Source organism: Xenopus tropicalis, chromosome 6, assembly GCF_000004195.4.
Source record: "Xenopus tropicalis strain Nigerian chromosome 6, UCB_Xtro_10.0, whole genome shotgun sequence".
Taxonomy (NCBI): domain Eukaryota; kingdom Metazoa; phylum Chordata; class Amphibia; order Anura; family Pipidae; genus Xenopus; species Xenopus tropicalis.
The window spans coordinates 77,261,233-77,277,517 of record NC_030682.2 but is presented as its reverse complement, the minus strand read 5'-3'; the positions used below and the strand labels follow the sequence as shown (position 1 = coordinate 77,277,517).

The 16,285-nt window shown below is 37.9% G+C and overlaps 1 protein-coding gene across 2 annotated transcripts in view; it reads right to left on the bottom strand.

Moving 5' to 3' along the window:
• Positions 1-16,285, bottom strand: part of elp2 (elongator acetyltransferase complex subunit 2) — a 100,976-nt gene that overhangs the window by 52,970 nt on the left and 31,721 nt on the right. For both annotated transcript variants that reach the window (XM_012964648.3, NM_001015799.1), the window contains 2 exon segments: positions 7,725-7,856; positions 4,980-5,129 (listed from right to left, as the gene is read on the bottom strand). In XM_012964648.3, coding sequence (XP_012820102.2) covers positions 4,980-5,129; positions 7,725-7,856 — 282 coding nt within the window.

Sequence of the window (16,285 nt, the reverse complement as noted above, 5' to 3'; positions counted from 1 at the left end):
ACAGGTCATGTCAGACCAATTTAATTGCTTTTTATGATGAGGTAAGTAAGAAGCTGGACAGTGGGGATGCAGTAGATATAATCTATTTGGATTTTGCCAAAGCATTTGATACCGTTCCCCACAAACGACTGCTTTCTAAGCTAAGGTCTATTGGTCTTAGTGAAGTCGTTTGCACATGGATAGAAAACTGGCTACAGGATCGGGTACAGAGGGTGGTTGTTAATGGTACATTCTCTACTTGGAATAAGGTTCTCAGTGGGGTCCCTCAGGGTTCTGTACTGGGTCCACTTTTGTTTAATTTGTTCATAAATGACTTAGGGGAGGGTATTATGAGTAATGTATCAGTGTTTGCAGATGACACAAAACTCTGCAGACCAGTCAATTCTATCCAGGATGTGACATCCCTGCAGCAGGATCTTGACCAACTGGCAATCTGGGCAGCTAAGTGGCAGATGAGATTTAATGTGGATAAATGTAAGGTCATGCACCTGGGATGTAAAAATATGCAAGCCCCGTATACCCTTAATGGGACTGCACTAGGCAAATCCATAATGGAGAAGGACCTTGGAGTCCTTGTAGATAATAAACTTGGCTGTAGCAAGCAATGCCAGGCAGCAGCTGCAAGGGCAAACAAGGTTTTGAGCTGTATTAAAAGGGGTATAGATTCACGGGAGGAGGGGGTTATTCTTCCCCTTTACAGAGCACTGGTAAGGCCCCATCTAGAATATGCTGTTCAGTTTTGGTCTCCAGTGCTCAAACGGGACATTATTGAGTTAGAGAGGGTCCAGAGAAGGGCAACTAAGCTGGTAAAGGGTATGGAAAGTCTCAGTTATGAAGAAAGACTGGCCAAGTTGGGTCTGTTTACACTGGAGAAGAGGCGCTTAAGAGGTGACATGATAACTATGTATAAATATATAAAGGGATCATATAATAACCTCTCTAATGTTTTATTTACCAGTAGGTCCTTCCAACGGACACGAGGGCACCCACTCCGTTTAGAAGAAGGGAGGTTCCATTTAAATATTCGGAAAGGATTTTTTACAGTGAGAGCTGTGAAGTTGTGGAATTCCCTCCCCGAATCAGTCGTACTGGCTGATACATTATATAGCTTTAAGAAGGGGCTGGATGGATTCTTAGCAAGTGAGGGAATACACGGTTATGGGAGATAGCTCTTAGTACAAGTTGATCCAGGGACTGGTCCGATTGCCATCTTGGAGTCAGGAAGGAATTTTTTCCCCTCTGAGGCAAATTAGAGAGGTTTCAGATGGGGTTTTTTGCCTTCCTCTGGATCAACTTGTAGTTAGGCAGGTTAGGTATAGGCATTATGGTTGAACTTGATGGACGTATGTCTTTTTTCAACCCAACTTACTATGTTACTATGTTTAAAGAACTTGCATCTCTGGTTATTCGCAGGGTAACCATTTTGAAATTATAAAAAAACAAAAAAGGTATAAAGGTGATACCTTTATTGGCTAACTAAGATAACCATAGCAAGCTTTCAGAACATTTTAGTTCCCAGTCTCATAAGTCTCTGAGCCCCCTTCAATTCCATGTACACAGACTGATAAGCCCATACAATTAAGAGTCACACGTCTGTCTCCGATGGAATGAATGCTCAGGAGGGTTTCTAGTCTCTGCTTAAACTGTGGGCGGAGTGGTCATCTCCTCAAGTCTTGTCCTGTGAGACCTAAGCACCAGGGAAATGCTCCCGCCTAGGGGAGTGAGTAGGGAGTCTCCTCTAGGCAGAGTTGATTCACAGATAGTCTGTCCTCGAAAATTTTGTTTCGGCTACCTTATCCTTTTCTTCCAAGTCCTTCCCATGTCAGGCCTTTCTGATTTCCAGAGCAGAAGGAAATATTATAGATGTCTCCTTCTCTAAGATTTACGGGTTCCCTTCAATCTCTCTCTGCCCAAGCTGTCAATGGTAGGCCTGTTTTTCCTGGTCTCTTACCTTCTGCCACTGTACAGTTGCTGCTGTGAGTAGGATGGTTATATTCCAAAGAAATTTGCTTCTTGATCTTTAATTGTCCTGCCACTCCAGTCATTCTCAGTCTACCTTGGATAAGACAACATAATCCTGCTATCAGGTTTCAGGTCAACTTCTGTCACTCTTCTTGTTTACCTGCTCCAATCAAGTCGGTGCATGACACAATGCTGAATTTTCTGCAGACTCTGAGACTCTTCCTCTGCACAGGTCTTACGATTGTCCCATTGATCTCATTCCCAGCGCTATTAAGTTTTATTAGGAAGTTCACTTCTCCAGCAGGGGCCGGCTTTTTCTTGTACAAAAGGACAGTGGTCCTAGACCCTGTATCGACTACCGTGGCCTGAAAAAAAAAATCGCTACCCTCCCCCTTATATCCCTGAGTTGTTTGACAGATGAAAGGGAGCAAAGATTTTCTCCAAGCTTGATCTACAAGGTGCATACAATCTTATATGTATTCGTCAGGGACATAAGTGAGAAGACAGCATTCAATACCCGTGATGGCCATTACCAATACCTTGTTATGCCCTTCGCAAAATGCCATTACCAATACCTTGTTATGCCCTTCCTAAATGACATTTTCTGTGATGTTAAAGTTCTGCCTCGTAGTGTACCTAGATGACATCCTAGTGTTTTCTTCCTCTTTAAAAGAAAATATTCGCCAAGTCAAGATTATTTTGCAATGCCTTAGAGCGAAAAATAATTATGCAAAGTGTGATTTTCACAAGGCAAAGATTCCCTTTTTAGGGTATATAATCTCTTCTGGTTTTGAAATGGATCCAGCAAAAGTTTCTACAGTTTCATATTAGCTCATTCCTGTGGGGCTGAAAGCCATTCAACATTTTCTTGGATTTGCAAATTTTTATCAAAGATTCATCAAGGGTTTTTCTCAGCTTGTTGCTCCCATCACAGCCCTCACTCACAAAGACGTTCCTGGTCTCCTGAAGCCCAGAAAGCTCTTGAAACATTTAAGGCAGATTTTGCTTCTGCTCCAGCATTACTTCATCCTGATACTTCTTGTCCATTCACCCTTGAAGTTGATGCCTCTAATACAGGGTAGGACCCATTCTATCTCAACGAACTGATTTTCAGGGTCCTCTTCATCCCTGTGCTTTTTTTCTCCCGAAAGCATTCCTCTGCCAAACAAACTATGATGCTGGCAAGCGGGAGTTGTTGGTCATAAAGTTAGCCTTGGATGAATGGCATCATTTGTTGGAGGGATCTGTAGAGCCAGTCACTATCCTCATGGATCATAAAAATTTTGAATATATTTCTTCCGCAAGAAGATGGAATCCTCGACAAGCTAGGTGGGCATTATTCTTCTCCAGATTTAACGTTGTCATTTCTTATAGACCTGGATCAAAAAATATCAAAGCATCTAAATCCCTGGCTTCTGAAGAGACTTTCACGGTCCCACCCTCCCCTATTATTCCAAGTAAGTGGCTCCAGTGTCCCTGTCCCTAGTCCAGCATACTTCTGAAGTTTCTTCACCGTTTCATTTCCCAGAACTATGATAATTGGTCAGAACTACATCCCTGGGCTGAATTTGCCCACAATAACCTCACACATGAAGCTTTGGGCTCCTCTCCATTTTTCTGTATCTACCATAAGAATCCTCTCCCCCTACCTTCTTCTGTACTTAAAACTGATATTCCTGCTGCTGAAGTCGCAAGTCTATTTCGTCCAGAGCTAATCAAGACCTTGTGAAAGCTTCTGTCTGTCAGAAGAAGGTGGCTAATAAACATTGCAGGCTGGCTCCTTCCTTTAAAGTTGGGGATTTAGTTTGGTTGTCTACTAAGAACACAAGACTCCTTCCCTCAATTTCGGCCCTCGCTTCATTGGGCCTTTGAAGGTTAAAGAAATCATCAATCCTGTCTGTGTTGAACTTGAAGCTGCCAGTATGAACTTGTCAAATTCATTTCATCATTAATTTTCATCTCCCCCCGTCTCTTCTATGATAACTTAAAGGGGTTATTCGTCTTTACGTTGATTTGTAGTATGCTATAGAATGGCCAATGTTAAGCAACTTTTCATTATTTATTTTTTATAGTTTTTTTAATTATTTGCCTTCTTCTTCTAATGCTTTGCAGCTTTTAAATGGGGTCACTGGCCCACGCAGCCAAAATTCTTGCTCTGTGAAACTACAATTTAATTGCTATTGTTACCTTTTGGTACTTATATTTTAATTCAAGTCATCTACTATTCATATATTAGTCTTTCATTCAAACCACACCCTGGTTGCTAAGGTAATTTGGATCCTAGCAACCAAATAGCTGTTAAAACTCCAAATGGGAGAGCTGATGAACAAAAACTTAAAATTCAAAAACTACAAATGATAGAATATGAAGACCAATTGCAAATTGTCTCAGAATATTACTTTCTAAGTCTACATCATACTAAAAGTTAACTCAAAGGTGAAAAAGCCCTTTAACAAAGGAACCAGTCGGAGAAAACTTGCATATGTTTAATTGAGAACACAAGAGGAAATACAAGCCCTGGCTATACAATAAGTATTGATTTACTTTGTTATTGTATAGGCTGCTGCTCAAGTGAAGAGCAACAACACAAGTACAGATAGTTAGAAACTAAATTCATGAAGGTTGAGGGCAAAGCGAAAGCACTTGTCTGCTCAGCCTCTATGACCAAGGCATAAGGAAATATATGGGGATAGCTAGGATATTTAAATGTCTTTATAATGGGTACGCATGTGTTAAACAATGGAATTTGGGTTTTATGTTTAATTTGAAAAGGACTTTTCTTATACAGCTTTTTATGTCCGAGTACCAGGGTCCCTCTTAAATGGACAGTTACATAAAAAACAGCACTTTTTAACCCTTTTAAACACTTAAGAGCAAAAAAAAGGGTTGTACTCGAGACTTGCAATAAAATAATGCTATATATATATAAAAGTAAATTAAATAAATGGCTTACATAGATACTAGTACATAGGTAAAGCGTAAACTAATTATTTTTAGACAATGCAACGTTAACTTACATGAGACTGTCCTTTTTTCTTCCATGGTCCAAAAAGTCTTGTTGTTTGATCAGCGCTTACTGTTATTACAAACTGACCATCAGGATCCCACCTCATGTCCTGGACACTGTCAAAGTGTCCAGAAATGATTACCATAGGAATCCATTCATTCTGTGGGAATATATGAAATATTAAAGACTTTTTAAAGCCTCCAACAATAAGATGATCAGGGCTGCACACAGGTTTGTAAATAAATATATATATGTATACAAATATCCACAAAGATATGTATCAATGTTGCATGGACAGTTATTATTATGAGCACATTTATAAAACACCAACATATTTCACAGCATTGTACAATAAGTGGTCTACAAACTGAACATACAAAAAACATACAAGCAACCAATAAAAAATTACCATGAGTGTTCTTACTTTTTGCAATAAAACAGAGGCAAATACAACATTTTAATAGGGAATTACATTCATTCCCTCCATCTACGCCCCCCCCAAAAAAAAGTTGTGCATAGATTTTGATGGAAAAATAGATTTTAATGGAAGGAAAGTAATTCCCCATTGAAATATTAGTGTGCTTGCCTCTATTCTTTGCATGTGGACTTTTACACAGTGGATCGGGTTGTGAGAGGCTTAAAGCACCCTACAACAACTGCAGCAGAGTTACAAGACAATGAGTGTGGATACGTTGGATACTTTGGTTTTGATAACGTACTTACTACTTACATGACTGTAAACTTGCACATGATAGGGTTGCCACCTTTTGATCATTTTCTTACAAGCCCATCTGTGGTGGGAGGGCTATTGCTGAAGCAAGGGGGAGGGGTGGTGATGTAAAGGGGTGCAGTGATGACACAATGGGATGGAGTGGGGAAGACAAGGGGTTAGATTTGGATGGACTGTGGCCTAAGTGGGCAGACTAAGGGTGCAACAGTAAATTTGTAAAACTGGTTCCAATCTTGGCAGATGTTTTACTGGCCAGGTGGCAACACTATGTACAGTTAAATTAAATTGTCTATTCTGGTAAATAAAAGGGTAGTTTGTAACTGCACTACTCTTCCCTGTCCCAGTACATTTTTTCCTAAAAAAAGCACTGGCTGCAACTGCTGCTCCAAACGTTTTTTCAAACACTCACTCTCAAAGTAGCTTCCACATAGTAATCCAGTGCATTACAGTTAGTTCCAAAGAATTTACACCAGCCCTATCAACTGGTCATTTTAAATTTTATGAACATATAATCAGACAAGTTGAACAAGTTAATTATTTTTTTTTTTTTTTTAAATAAACTTTTAGACTAAAAAAAGGTTAGTCTCTAAACAGTGCATGAAACTCATTAAAAACACAAATCACCTGTAATCTGCAGAGATATTCAGAAGAAGTACAAACTACAAATTAGCATCATCCATTCAGGCAAATGAGGTAGTAATCAGCTTAAAGTGACCAAGGATTTTCAAACGATCAGAACAAATCAACTTGCATTTTAAGCTGTCGCTTCATCATGTGCAATCTGCACGTTGTAAGGTGTAGGCCATTCTTAATGAAATGAACGGATGCTGTGCTGTATATCGGCACCATGTTGCCTTGACAGCAGGCACTTCATAAGCTTTATAAATAAAATAAAGGAGAACCAGTTGGACTTCTGCTGCAATCAACTCTAATGTGTTGCAATTCTAATTGTCATCTGCCCTGCTCTGATTAGCATAACATCTCTACAAAAAGAAGTTCATCCTTCAATAAACTAAATCACTAGTGATGAGAGGATGCTCTAATACCCTTTTGTCTTACAGTTTTAATTACTAATTATTAGGGCTGTGGTAGCTGTTCTGCCATGCTTGCCTTTTAATGTCTCAGCCACATTATTAAAGGATGTCTGCAGAGGTACCGTAATAGCCCCCAAAGAATGAAATAACCCTGTAGTATGAGGTATCTTGAGAGGCATTTTAATGAATATCCAATAAGGCCTGGGTCCACACTTGGGAAAACTGATTAGCTCCAGCTACTTTTAAATGAAGTGCAACTGATTAGCTCCAGCTACTTTTAAATGAAGTGGCGAAGAGACCTCATAAAAATGTGTTTGAAGAAATTAGAAGCATCATATTACTGAGCCCTCCCCAATCCCTTTCTCACCAAGTTTTCAAGATTCTTATTTACAAAACACCACCAACAACGTAATTCCCTACCTTGTTTGTTATTCCTATGTAATAATAAGATATGTACTGTAACTGATGACAACATAACCAGCACAAATCCATGTTAAAATCAAAACAACTATTTTGGGCTTTCAATGCTTAAATATATTTTAGTAGATTTTAGACATGGTGCTTAAATTACAGAAAACCCCTTATCCTTTGTCCTCAAACCCAGTATAATAGATACAGTACTTCTATTTTTAGGGTAATAGATGTAAACACAAATATACCCTTTTCAAAAAAAATAACATAGGTTAAGACATCTTATTCTTTGGGTTACTGGTTCTTTAAAAGCCAATGCTACATTTGAAACACACAATACAGACAAACACCTTACATTCTAGATGAGTTCAATGGTCGTGGTGGTGTAAAGCAGGGCCTTCCAACTGTAGTTACGTGGGCCAGAGCCCTCCAAAGGATTTTTATTGCCCCTAGTTTGCTCAAAGGCTCTATAGATTTAATTGTATGACATCATCTTAATATAATCTGGCCCTAAGCACTTTTTTTTTTTTACACAAAATTCTTATGCAAAATACTGTATTAAAAAGATAGCAGTAAATACCTGTTTGTTAGGAGCACGACTCCACAAATGCAGGGCTCCATGAAAAGCATGAGCAAGGATCATAGACTTGTCTGGGCTGAACTGGCAGCCGAGGAATCCCAGTGTGTTTCCTCCAACTTCTCCTACACGGACCTATAGCAATGAAAAACAAAAATGGTAAATGTGTTTATGAGTAAATAAGGATTTACTGGATCCATAATCCTGACCTCAATATAGCTATGGATCTGTGACACTACCTAACATTTAAGGCACAAAAGCAACATCCAGCTATCCTGAACACCATGGGGCAAACCTGGAGGAATGGGCCAAAATCATGCAAAAATGCACTGACCACAAAATCTGTTATTGTTACAAATGGTGGTTTGAAAATATATTATATGTGCAGATCAAAAGATAAAAAAAACTAGTTCTCACAAAAAAAAATCTAAAATGTAAGTTTCAAGTTGTGTTGGAATAAAAATATCTCACAATGACTTTTTTTTGCTCTAGTGTAACAAAATAAGCTTAGATTCTCAACAGCAGCCAAGAAAACACTGAGCATGTGCATGATCAATGACACTTAACAAATCCAAGATGGTGAGGTACCATTCTCAGACTTGTAGGCCTGAATCATCACTGCAATAGAGATGCAGAACCTTTAGGCTGGTGCAATAAGTTTAGTAACTTAAATATGGAATGTCAATTCATATCACCCCAGAACAGTTCTTATTTATTTTTTACTATGTATCAGCACAAGATAATTCAATGGTTTATGCTTGGCAAGTGAAGGATAATTACTAATAATATTTGCACAATATTCACGGATATTCTAAACATAAGGATAATTGTATTTCTTATGAAAGAAATCTTTTCTTTACCTGTGCATTCAGTTTATTAAAGTACTTGATATATTTGTGCTCACTACTAGGTATTATGAGATTGGCATTAATGGAGCACTTTATTTTATTTTATTATTTTTTTAAATACTCTGGTCCTTACCAAAGATTTACATGATAAGGATTTTAATCATGCACAAGGCATTTAAAATTCTTTTGACAATATAGTGGAACCTATAAATTTTAAGTTATGCTGCATTACACACCATGCAACAAGCTTTGACATTCTGACAAAAAGGAATTTGAAGGTTGATACTAAAGATGACAGGCAGTTATATTAAATACTGCTTGAGAGTATATTTGAGCCCAGGCTAAAAACATAACAAAAGCACATAAAAACCCCAGGAGCTTGGAGCCTTTGCACATGGTGCTCATGGTAATGATTTCAACTCGCAATCCTTTACCACAATTTTACTCCTACAATATATATTAAGTCTGGCTAATTTGCTACTGCCTCCCATATTCAAAATACATACCCTTCAAGCAAGTTGAAAAAACTCAAACACAAATTAAACATCTGTCCAAATATGTTTGCAATGATATGAACTGTGCGCCAGGCTGAATGTTGCTCAAACAAAACAGAGGCACTTAAATGATATTTTACTAACCATCTCATGGATACAACTACCAACACTGTCAGCAATGTACTTTAGGGACAAGTGGAGGGTCTCTGTGCTCTGAACATAAGTGCAGGGACCTGCTGCAATTTACCCAACACAGTGTGCAAGGCACATCACAAGGGACAAACTCTTAGCACCCCTTAATTACAAGTCACCACCAGGCTTTATGGTATGATGGACCTTAAATACATACTGAGGAACATCATGAAGAGTATTCTGACAAGCCTGAAAATGTAGATCTGTAGTCTAGGCAACAGTATGTGGTACCTTAAGTGCTGGACGGAGGAACTGGTTTGGGTCTACTTTGCGGAGCAATTTGACAAAATTGGAAAACTGGGCAGAAAAATAGGAAATGCGCGTCAATGTTGAAAAGTGCAAAGTTATGAACTGTGGTAGAAATAATTTAACCATGAGTTATGCACTAAATGGTTAATTGAGAAGTATCTGGGGATTTTTGTAGATAACACATTGTCTAATTCCAGGCAATGTCATTTTGTGGTTACTAAAGCAAATAAAGTGCTGTCTTGTATAAAAAGGGCATTTACTCAAGGGATGAGAACATAATTTGCCCCTTTAGAGGTCTCTGGTAAGGCCTCACTTTGAGTATGCTGTGCAGTTTTGGGCTCCAGTCCTTAAAAAGGATATTAATGAGCTGGAGAGAGTGCACAGACGTGCAGCTAAACTGGTAAAGGGGTGGAAGATTTAAACTATGAGGTTGGGTTGGGGTTGTTTTATCCGAAAAAAAAGGTGCTTGCAAAGGACCCGATTGTTCTGTACAAATTATTATAGGCAGATAAGGGATGATCTTTTTTCCCATAAAAATGATCACCACTACAGAGGCCACCGCTTTAGATTAGAGCAACAGACCTTTCACTTGAAGCAGCATAGGTGGTTTTTCACGGTGAGGGCAGTGAGGTTGTGGAATGCCCTTCCTAGTGATCTTGTGATGGCGGATTATGTTAATGCCTTAAAGAGGGGATTGGATGGTTTCTTGAACAAGCATAGTACTATAATACTAAAATCTAGTTAGGGGGAGATTAATCAATCCACGAACGGCCCCCGATCGTTCGTTTGATAGGACCATAAAGGTTTTCTGCGTCTTTTTCGTACCTTGCGTATTTTCGCAGATTTTTTCGTTATTTAACGCAACTTTTTCGTACTGTGTGTAAAAAAAACGCGACAAAATCGTATTGTCGCAACGAGTACGAAAATTTCGGATTCATTCAAGCTTCGGTATCGTGGCTTTCCTTGGGCCAGGTTGGAGCTGCACAGTGCCATTGATTCATATGGGAGGCTTCCAAAATCGTGCACAGAAGGATCAAAGTCCGAAAAGTTTTCCTGCATTTTACGATCGTTCGGATACGAAAATTTAATGACTTTCGATATTATCGTGACTAATACGATTTTTTCGTAAGCATATTCATGATATTTGCGATCATCAGAAATCATCGTATCCAATCCGCATTTTTCCCATTTGGGATTCGAACTCGCGTTTTGATAAATCTGCCCCTTACTATTGATGTTGGTATATTTGGTTTATGTATGTGAGTGTCATATAAGCTGCATCATAACACTGCCCCTCTCCTTGTTGCCAAGATTAACTATAGATCACATTATGCTAGTGGTGCCCCTATACCTGTAATCCCTATTACAACGCAAAGAATGAAGACCTAAATGGAACTGAGGGGACTCTTTCTGATAAATGCCCATGGAAAAACCATGGTATTAAATCATTATTTTCAGCACCCTTATTCAAGTAGCAGCACATGAAAAGAAATCTGCTTTTGCTTAAATACTTAAAATAGAAAAGAAAATGTACAGAAAGGAGAAAAGAGGAGGTAAAAACTAAGTAAGCTTTATCAGAAAGGTCTATGTAAATACAGCCATAATCACTCAGAGAAAAGCTGCACTGACTCCTCTATCAAAAGAAACACAGGATTTCTCATCTTTGTGTATACATGTACCTTGGTATCTGACTTCCTCTCTCAGAAAAATTCTCCATTCCCGGGGCAGGAGTCTGCGCAGCTCTCTCCTTTCTCCTGGTCCCCCCTCCCATAACAATTCATGATAACTCACTACCCCTCCCATCAGAATGTGTGATCTATGCTACCAATGGCTAGAGCTGCAGAAGGAAGGTACGGAGACCAAGCTAAAATGGCAACTCCTATCTTAAACAAATGGAGGGAGCTTCTAGGGCTGTTTACTCAGGTATGGTAATACTTTCTGCAGAATAAATTTAGTGTTCTAGCTTGTGCTATTGTGACTAATCCATTGGCAGTAAAATGCCAAAATGACTTTTCTTCTCCTTTAACCCTTTCACTGCCAACAACGTACGGCGTACGTTGTTGAAGTAAAAGGCTTTATCTGGCAACAACATGCGCTGTACATTGTTTGGCAGATAAAGGTACTCTCTGCAGAAGAAGAGAGCAAACCCTGAGAGTAGGAAGAGAAGAAGAGAGTTTTTAGCGATGACAGCCCCCTGGGCAACGAGCCAGGGGTGCTGTCATGTCGGCTCGGTCCGACCCCCAAGCAGCAGACGCGATCGCATTGCGTCTGCTGCTTCATCTTCACTTCCTGTTCCCCCCCCAAGCGCCAGCCCCGGATTAAGACTGAAGCAGAAGGATCAGGACTGCAATCCCTGCTTCACGACAGGTAAGGGTTTTTTTTTTTTTTTTTTTTTTTTGCATTTACACACTCACACACACTTACATACATTTACACATACTTACAGCAGAAAATTTTGCAGGTTTTTTTTTTTTTTTTTTTCATTTTGCACACTTATATATACTAATATACACACTGTCACACATCTTTCACACATGTACACATGTACAGGTATTGGACCCCTTATCCGGAAACCCGTTATCCAGAAAGCTCCGAATTACGGAAAGCCCGTCTCCCATAGACTCCATTTTAATCAAATAATTCAGAATTTTAAAACTGATTTCCTTTTTCTCTGTAGTAATAAAATATAAATAATCCTTATTGGATGCAAAACAATCCTATTGGGGTTAATTACTGTTTTATTGATTTTTTAGCAGACTTAAGGTAACGAGATCCAAATTACAGAAAGACCCCTTATCCGTAATACCCTTGGTCCCGAGCATTCTGGATAACGGGTCCTATACCTGTATACACACACTTTTTTTTTTTTACCACTTTGTTTTTAGTTTCTTTTGCCTAAACACTGTTTATTTTGACAGCGTGACTATTGGATCAGATATTCTGACCACTAATTACACTGTCGTTTGACTTATTTTGTTGTTTCACCAATTTGCACAATTTTTGTGATTTTATTGCATTTTTATCCCTGTATTGGTATTCCTGATCTGTTTTTAGCATAGCTTTGCCATGTGTAACTTTGGTGTAGAAAAATAACTTTACCTATTTTGAATTCATCAGAATGTGTACTTTCCAAAAATATATGGTTTTCTGGGGGTCTCTGTATAGTTAGGGGGTGTTACGGCACATAATACGCTGTCAGGGGGCTCTGTGCAAAAGCTGAGTTGGCAGGCGAGAAATCCATATGCGCTATTTTTATTTTGGGGTCAGTATATACCACAGACTTTGGTATATCTATGCATATTGGGCATCAAACTGTTCAGTAGACTTTAGCTGTTCCTATTTGGGATGATTTGCCTTTGTATGCAATAAATTGTGTGAGATAAATGAGCAAATTACAAAATCTTTAGGCGATTTTCTGAAATGTCATAAAAACCACTAACTTTACGAAAGCTTTGCAGATTAGTACTTTGGGGTAGAAAGGATTCTTTACCGATGTTGGATTTGTCAGAATGTGTACTTTCCAAAACTATATGGTTTTCTGAGTTTTTCTGTATAGTTAGGGGGTGTTACGGTACATAATATGCTGTCAGGGGGCTCTGTATGCAAAAGCTTGGCCGGCAAGAAATCCTTATGCGCTATTTTCATTTTGGGGTCAGTACATACCGCAGACTTTGGTATATCTATGCATATTGGGCATCAAACTGTTCAGTAGACCTTAGGTGTTTCTATTTGGGGTGATTTGCCTCTGTATGCAAGAAACTGTGTGAGATAAATGTGGCAAATTGCAAAATTTTTAGGCAAATTTTCTGAAATGTGTACTCATTATAGATTATGGGGAATGTGTACTTTCCAAAAATATATGGTTTTCTGGGGTGCGCGTACTTTTTTTGTACCATTATCCCTCCTAATGGATGTAAATGTGTTGATTTTGCAGGAGCTGAAATGACAGATCATATGGGGGTAATATGTGGCCCCTACACGCCACATATTTGGGTAAACCTATACATATTGGGTATCAAACTGTTCAGTGGACCCCTGGTGTTCAAATTTATGGTGTTTTATCTTGGTACCTAATGCTATGTGGGAGAGAAGATGCTGCAAAGTGGAAGCTTTGAGGGATTTTTGGAAATGTCATCAAAATTGCTACATTTAGAAAAGCTTTGCGGCTTGGTACTTTGGAGTAGAAAGACATGGGTACCCATTTTAGATTCGGGAGAATGTGTACTTTCCAAAAATATATGGATTTCTGGGGTGAGCGTACTTTATACTAGCTTTATTCCACATATAATGATGTAAATGTGTTGATTTTGCAGGAGCTGAAATGACAGAAATGATAGATCATATGGGGGTATGTTCACATTGGGGCCGCTACATACTTTGGTAAACCTATACATATTGTGGCGTTCATATTTAGGGTGTTTTATTTGGTTACTTTATGACCTATAGGAGATAAGATACTATAGACTGGATGCTTTGAAGTGATTTTTTTTAAAAAATTTCACAAATTCTGATAAAAACAAATAACTTTAGGAAAGCATTGCGACTTGATAGTTTGGAGTAGACAGACAGTTGTGCCTATTCTGGATTCCCCAGAATCTGTTCTTTCCAGAAATGTGTAATTTTCTGGGATAAACCTTCTGATAGTGGATTTTTTGGCCTTGAAATCTAAAGTATGCAGCTTTCTGAAGCAGTGCTTTGGAAATTTGGTAGTGTACTTCTGGGAGTTTTTGACCTATACAAGTGAGAACTCTTCATAAAACTATATATATTTGGTATTGGCACGTTCAGGAGACATAGGTCTTTCCAAATCAGTTGTATTTTTGTGCATAAAATATTTTTTGTTGCTGGTATGTGTGTCTAAATTTTTTATTCATTTAGAAGCCTATATCTTGTTACAGAACGGCTGGCAGTGAAAAGGTTAAAGAGAAGAGTCCCTTTTAAGACCTAGCAGCCCACATTTGGAAAATACAAGAACTATACAAAGTTAACATGAGTCAAATGGATCTTTATTTAGCCATATCAAGGCTTCAGGGCACTTAATGGGTACAGAAAATAAAACTAATAAAGCTAATGATGTTTTGGAAAAGATCGATGTGCAGCTACACATAACTAGAATGTCCTGAATGGCCATTAATCTACAAGATTTGCATATAGTAAATAGAATTCTGGCTTATTTGTAGCCTTGAAGTAAGCCATGTCACATAAGAACAGATTTATAGTTGATTTAAATCCTCCTAAACGTACTTATAGACAAACTTAGAAAGTTCAACACTATTTACTATAAATATTCCATATCGTGGTACCTAACTATGGTGGCAGTCTAGAAAGCTGCAAGGACAAAATGCTTTTTCCCCCGCATGAGATGCTGCAAGCATACATTTGCCCAAAACCTAGGGAACACCAATGTTAAAATCTATGCAACAATATGCCATATTTTATATTTTATGCAATATGAAATAAACAACATACCAAATTGTTTTAATATATTTTATTTATATATATATATATATATATATATATATATATATATATATATATATATATAAAATGCAATTATAATACACAAGAGATTTTTTGAAACACAAAGACCCTTGGTGCTGGCTGTTTTATTTTGATTATATATATATATACTCGCTCCATAAATAGCACTCACGGCTTATGAATCAATAAAAAACATTTATAAGTTTTCCATATCGACGCGTTTCGACCCACTAGGGATCGTCATCAGGATAAAAAAACTTCCGTTTTTATCCTGATGACGATCCCTAGTGGGTCGAAACGCGTCGATATGGAAAACTAATAAATGTTTTTTATTGATTCATAAGCCGTGAGTGCTATTTATGGAGCGAATGTAATATTTGTATGGTGAGTGCCGCTATATCGGACTTATATATATATATATATATATATATATTGCACATATATACATTTTTTTCAATGCAAATGCAGGTTGCCTAACTTTAAAAAAACATGTCACCAGCTGAACAACAAAAGCTAGATGACTGCAACATGACTATCCCTAATGTAAAACAGAAAATGGCTTCTGTCTTACAGAGCAGGGAAAAAAATTCAAAGGACATCATAATGTATAATATAAAAGCATTTCATTAAACACCAAAAAACAAATTTTCACAATTTTTGATTATGTTGTACACTTAAAGCTTTCAATGCTCTGTGTTGAATTAATAATTTCAACAGGGAAAAATTATCTCAGTGAACATATCCACTGAAACATTTTTTATGCAAATATCAAATATTGTATGCAATACTGGGCACTAAACAAACCTCTTGTTAGATATCAAAAATTATGGAGATCTGGGGTGTCCTTTACTTTATAAACTACATAAACACTCATTAACCATCAAAGGAACTTCCCCTAGATCAAACCCAAGTCTATCATGCAAATAAATCATTAAAGAAAAAAAAATGTTTATTTACCACCTTGCCAAAAAAAAAAAAAAAAAAAAGGAAAGTTAGGGCTCTGGCACACGGGGAGATTTGTCGCAGGCGACTAGTCTCCCCATTTGCCAGAGCCCTTAAAAACATTTACAGACAAGGTGACACCTGTAAAGTGGAGGGGCCCCTCCATAGATATTTACTCAATTGATCACTCCTAAATGTCATCCAACACACCAAAGTGTGCAATATGAAGGTTCCACCCTAAAAATAAGTTAGTGTGTATAATGTGGCCATTTCACAGTCAATGTAAAAATTCCAGCCTGAAAAGGATCAATATACTGTATATGAAGTGACTAGTACAGTCACTGTCTTAGTTATTAAT